Source organism: Trypanosoma equiperdum, assembly GCF_001457755.1.
Source record: "Trypanosoma equiperdum strain OVI genome assembly, contig: ctg_337, whole genome shotgun sequence".
Taxonomy (NCBI): Eukaryota; Euglenozoa; class Kinetoplastea; order Trypanosomatida; family Trypanosomatidae; genus Trypanosoma; species Trypanosoma equiperdum.
Genome location: NW_027124240.1, coordinates 1 through 394, shown reverse-complemented (window position 1 = coordinate 394; position 394 = coordinate 1). Strand labels below are relative to the sequence as shown.

At 36.5% G+C, this 394-nt stretch overlaps 1 pseudogene across 1 annotated transcript in view; it reads left to right on the top strand.

The window, feature by feature from the left end:
• The window catches only part of TEOVI_000126900:pseudogene, a 468-nt pseudogene extending 75 nt beyond the window's left edge, over positions 1-393 (top strand). Inside the window, exon 1 of the mRNA in view lies at positions 1-393. This exon is cut by the window's left edge and continues 75 nt beyond it. Within this exon, the coding sequence occupies positions 1-393 (393 nt within the window).
• Position 394: the final 1 nt, after the last annotated feature.

The following is a 394-nucleotide window of genomic DNA, read 5'->3' as shown; positions in this document are numbered from 1 at the left end:
ATATATATATATATATACGCAACAAGACAAAACAAGCACAACGTATCGTATCGTATACCGTCGTATCGCCTCCATTTTTCTTTTTTTTCCCCTGCTTCTGCTGCTGCTACTGTTTTTGTTGTCTGTCTGTTTTATTTGTTTTATTTTGCTTCTACTCTCGTAGCCTTCGATTCCACTCGCCTTCCGTTACCTTCTGCCAAATGTACGAAAAGAAAAAAAGGAAAAGAAACGTTTTACAACAATCCTTCTCACGAGGCAAATTCACACGTATCATTTCCCCCCTCTCTAACCACTTCTCCTTTTGTTTATATATCTATTTATTTATTACCACGCCTTTTTCCACCTTATGTCCTCCGAGTTTCCCTTCACCGTATACATATATATATATATATAT